Here is a 4,577-nt window from a genome sequence, read left to right as displayed (position 1 = left end):
TACACCAAGTATTCTAGAAGGGGCTGAAAGGAGAATTCAACTAATAAAGGTCATCTTTGAGTGGAAGGGCATTTTAGCCATTTTACATTATATCGTTTTTTATGACAGAATAATATAAAAGAGTAGTGGGAAAGAGATCGGATAATCTTTTTATGAACTGGGAAACCATTTTGAAGAGTTACACTACAGAAATTCTAGGAAAGCATTTGAGTTTCTTTTTGTTCATGAATACACCGATTATTGAGTGATTGCTTCTGAGTGTATGGCTATAATTCCTGGAAAGTAGCGAGTTGATAGCATGTTGGCAACGATTCACATTTCAGATCATATAGTGTGGTTTCTTCTTAAAGTTAATAATATGAATCACATTAATGAATAAAAAAATGGGGCTAATTAAGTGGGATTAGGTTTACCAAACTCTTTCCTTGTTGGTTAAAGGTAAATTTATGACACGTATTCTGAAGAAATTAAGAAGAAAGAATTAGAAAGTAAATTATAAACAAATATTTTTATCCGCAAGCAGTCATAATTAAATAAGAGAGCCTTTTACAATATCGTGTCTAATTACATGGTCTGAACTCTGAACTCAATACCTTGCACAATAAGACCTTTAAGCGACTGGTTAGGGGGAAAGTTGACTGAAAGTCTTACAAAACTCGAGGGAGTTTGTGTAAGTTGTTCATCTATTTGTACCTCCATCCAACCATCTTTCCTTTGTTGTGGTAGGCCTTTTATTTTGGGTCTATTCAATGGGTTGTGGGTATTTTCATAAGCCCTTCGTCTGATGACTGGGGTTTGAGGACTAATCAAATAGATATATCGTGAGATTATTAATGTATCAGAGAAATGACTAGTCATCGTCACCTTTAAAGGACGCTCAAATCCAGAATGGTTTTCTTGTAATTTGTAAACAAGGTAAGCTCCATAACATGTTTGAGCTGATAGCATATTGGACGTAGTGCAGCGTATAGTAAAGCTCCAAGTAGGATCAAAAGCGACTTCTTCAAATCTGCAAAAAGATACGCTGTTCAATAGAAATGCTAAAAGAACAAGAAAACATAATCATAAGTGGTGGTTTTTGTTTTCTTGATAATGGAGAAGCACAATGGGTACTAGAAGATCTAGACTGTAGAGTGACTAGAATATCCTAGGTGCAAACCAACCTATAATTTTTAAATTAGTCGAATCCTAACTCACTTCAAGACCCTAGTTTGCATGTTAACAATATATATGAGCTATATATTTTTATCCTTTTAATTACTCATGTATGCAAAACATAGACTTTGTTACAACATAATTGGAAAGAACCTTGATTCGGGTAAAGAGCGCCAACTCCACTTTTTTCTTTTCAAAGCCACTGTTGCTGGTATCATAAGACATTGCTCCCGTCTTTGTCAAGTGAAAACCACTGTCAAATTAACAATATCTATGTAAGTATTTGTTTGGGTATTATGGAGTTTTCAACTTTGAACCCTACAACCACCATCAGTATCTACTAGGATCACAACAGCTATATATTAAAAATAAGTGATATTCAAGAACGTCTCACAAATGATAGGAGTGAATCCGGTATAACAAATCTACCTCTTCGCCTTCGATCTGGATAGGGAACCCTTTGTAAAGAATAGAATATAGTTCCTTCTTTGTTTCCCAATGCAACTTATCTTTAGACCACTTAATTATGTTTTCATAATCACTTGGTAATTTTTCTTTCCAATATGCATCTAAATGAGACATGTCCTCCTGCATATATACCTCCCTCTTATCCTCTAATACTTGATGTTCCAGAATTTGTTGGCTTACTATCTCCACGGGTTGAAACTCAATGCCTTCTACTAACAACTCATTCCAACATTTAAACGTAATTTCAAGATCAACATTTCTATTGTCGCTAGTAAACTGATACAATTCAGCTGTCAACCATCCATCTCCTCTCGTATCTGCTAAGTACAAGCTCAAAGATTCTGTTTCCCCAGCCAGAATGTAATTGAGACGTGAATTGGTAGAATCAGAGTCGTATAAACAGAACACAAGGTTTATTGCATATGTGACCTGTGGCGACAAATACTGTGTTCTGATACGTATTTTGAAATCAGAACAAACCTTTGTATTCATGTACTTTTCAAATCTGCACAAAGATGCAAACATATATATATATATATATATATATATATATATATATATATATATATATATATATATATATATATATATATAGTTGAATTATTGTGCGAACACTACAAGGATCGAGCCTATGCAGACGACAATTTTGGACTCTGTCCAGACGACTTGTCGTCTCTAAAGCTTATACAGACGACATGTGGTCTGTAAAAAGTCGTCGGTATAGGTCCGTCGCTAAAAGTCGAAAATGTCGTCGGCAGTTCCGAACCAATCCATTAGAAGTTCCGAACCAATCCATTAACACTAAAAAACTACACGTCAGCAGTCATATGGACTACGAACGCAAATATGCATCAATGATATATATGAATCAGCAGTCATATGGACTGTGGACGTAGATATGTATGAATGCATTAACAGTCATATGGACTGCGGATGCATATATGCATGCACGTATCAACGGTGCATATATATAAATATTTTTTTTTTTAAAAAATCGTCAAATCTTTTTTATTGAACGTACACATGTACTATTTGTGGTTTTGGTGTTGAAAAGTAACGTCGAGGTTAAGAGTTCTTAAGTTCTCAAGGTTAAGAGTTCTTAAGTTCTCACAATTTTTTTCCTTTTCAAAAGAACTTCTCTCTCTCTCTCTCTCTCTCTCTCTCTATATATATATATATATATATATATATATATATATATATATATATATATATATATATATATATATATATATATATATATATGGACCCAATAATAAAAAGATGAGGACTAACTTACCTTGTTTTTTCCTTGGCATAAAATCCAGTAACTCGAGGTTTAAGGATAATAGGATAGAAACACTCTTGTGCGGATATCATTTCACAATGTTCTCCATTCTTATTTAAACAAAACCACTGTCCATTAAAATTAAAACAGTTGAAGTTAGGTCGATTAAGTTAGATTTAGGAGAGTAGAGATTTACTTGGTTTTTCAAGTTATAATTATGCAATAAACATTCCAATAAATCATAATTTACCACTCATAAAATAAATAAAAACGTCTAAAGTAGCAGTATATATAATTACCGTTTTGCCCTGGTTAAGGAAAATTCCTTCGACAAGAAGGATCTTTAGTTCCTCGTCGGATCTGTGTGCTAGAGAAGGGACTGCGGTCTTACAAATCTCTTTTGTTTTTTTAAACCGTGCTGACTTACGCACCTCTTCATAGTTCATTTCTGGTTCAACCTCTTCAAAATTCTCTTGAAACCGAAGCGCAATATTAAGTTCTTCCACAACCCGATACATCTCTGGCCGTTTTTCACGAGATTTCTTCAAACATTGATAGGCAATAGATGAATATCTTTCCAATGACCTCGGATCCATCTGTTGTTTCATGTCTTTAAAGATAATCTTTTCAAAGTCTTTTAGTTTGTAGCTCTTTTTCCAGGTTCTAACTAAACCCTTACGAGTACCATTATTGCTATATTCAAAGCATAGTGTCCCACACAATACTTCTAGCAAGACCACCCCAAAAGAGTATACATCCGACTCTTTTGTTAAGATGCTCGTCTCCATATAGATCGGATCTACGTATGCCAAGGTACCCGCAACATTGGAGACAAGAAAGGTCTGCTTTTGATTAGCGGGTCCTATTTTTGCAAGTCCCATGTCAGAAACTTTGGCATTCCAACTCTCATCGAGTAGAATGTTTGAGCTTTTTATATCACGGTGGATAACTCTTTCGCGTGTCTCTTTGGGATCATGAAGGTAGCACAGTCCGGTTGCAGCGTCAACGCATATCATGAGACGTTGTCTCCATGTGAGAGCAACGCTTCTTACATGGCGATCAAGACTTCCATGACATGCATACTCGTACACAAGGATCCTCTCACCATTCTGGTTACAAAATCCCAAGAGAGAGATGAGATTTTCATGTGTGTAACGAGAAAGCATTAGGATCTCTTTCAAGAACTCAGGGTCTCCTTGGCCACAAGTACTATCCAAACGCTTGAAAGCAACCATGCTTTGCCCTTTGGAGTGAGTGACTACTCCTTCGTATACTTTCCCGAATCCACCTTCTCCGATAAGTTTGCTTTTATCAAAGGTGTTGGTAGCCGACTTTATCTCTTCAAGTCCGATTTCAAGATACTGAAAATCCTTAAGGAAGGCATCCATTATGTGTTAGGATGAAACGGATTCTAAGATGTTCAAACTTTTGGAAAGGAGTGTTATTAAAATAACCATGGATAAGGAGTGGTGTTAGACAGTCATTAGCCAGGGCATGTGAAAGTTTTAGTTTTTTTTTTTTTTTTTTTTTTTAATTACATTTGGGATATGATTTCTTATTATTTTATTATTTATTTGTTTGGACCAATAATTGAGATGAAGCATGTTGAACAATTAATATGTTAGTTCAGGAGTTTCACTTTTTTTTATTGATTATTTTATTTGTGGATTCAGCTCCGTCGAATTAT

At 35.0% G+C, this 4,577-nt stretch overlaps 1 protein-coding gene across 1 annotated transcript; it reads right to left on the bottom strand.

Moving 5' to 3' along the window:
• Positions 1-467: 467 nt before the first annotated feature.
• Positions 468-4,366, bottom strand: LOC145114186 (putative serine/threonine-protein kinase At1g01540). Its single transcript, XM_079050180.1, has 5 exons — positions 3,190-4,366; positions 2,903-3,018; positions 1,585-2,128; positions 1,309-1,408; positions 468-1,009 (listed from the first exon to the last, which is right to left on the bottom strand). Exons 1-4 carry the CDS (start codon positions 4,276-4,278, stop codon positions 1,370-1,372), a joined length of 1,788 nt encoding a protein of 595 aa, XP_078906306.1. The 5' UTR covers positions 4,279-4,366; the 3' UTR covers positions 468-1,009; positions 1,309-1,369.
• Between the last annotated feature and the right edge of the window lie 211 nt (positions 4,367-4,577).

This window comes from Lactuca virosa, chromosome 5 (assembly GCF_052849685.1).
Source record: "Lactuca virosa cultivar CGN04683 chromosome 5, Lactuca_virosa_CGN04683_v6, whole genome shotgun sequence".
Taxonomy (NCBI): Eukaryota; Viridiplantae; Streptophyta; class Magnoliopsida; order Asterales; family Asteraceae; genus Lactuca; species Lactuca virosa.
This window is presented reverse-complemented; position numbering and strand designations above follow the sequence as displayed.

What these genes read in the sequence shown, in the direction of transcription:
- LOC145114186 (XM_079050180.1), bottom strand. Translation starts at nt 4,278, where the DNA reads ATGGATGCCTTCCTTAAGGATTTTCAGTATCTTGAAATCGGACTTGAA. An exon ending in TATGCCAAGGAAAAAACAAG is followed by an intron (nt 2,129 to 2,902) that starts GTAAGTTAGTCC and finishes ATCTTTGTGCAG; the next exon opens with ATTTGAAAAGTACATGAATA. An exon ending in TCCAGATCGAAGGCGAAGAG is followed by an intron (nt 1,409 to 1,584) that starts GTAGATTTGTTA and finishes TTAATTTGACAG; the next exon opens with TGGTTTTCACTTGACAAAGA.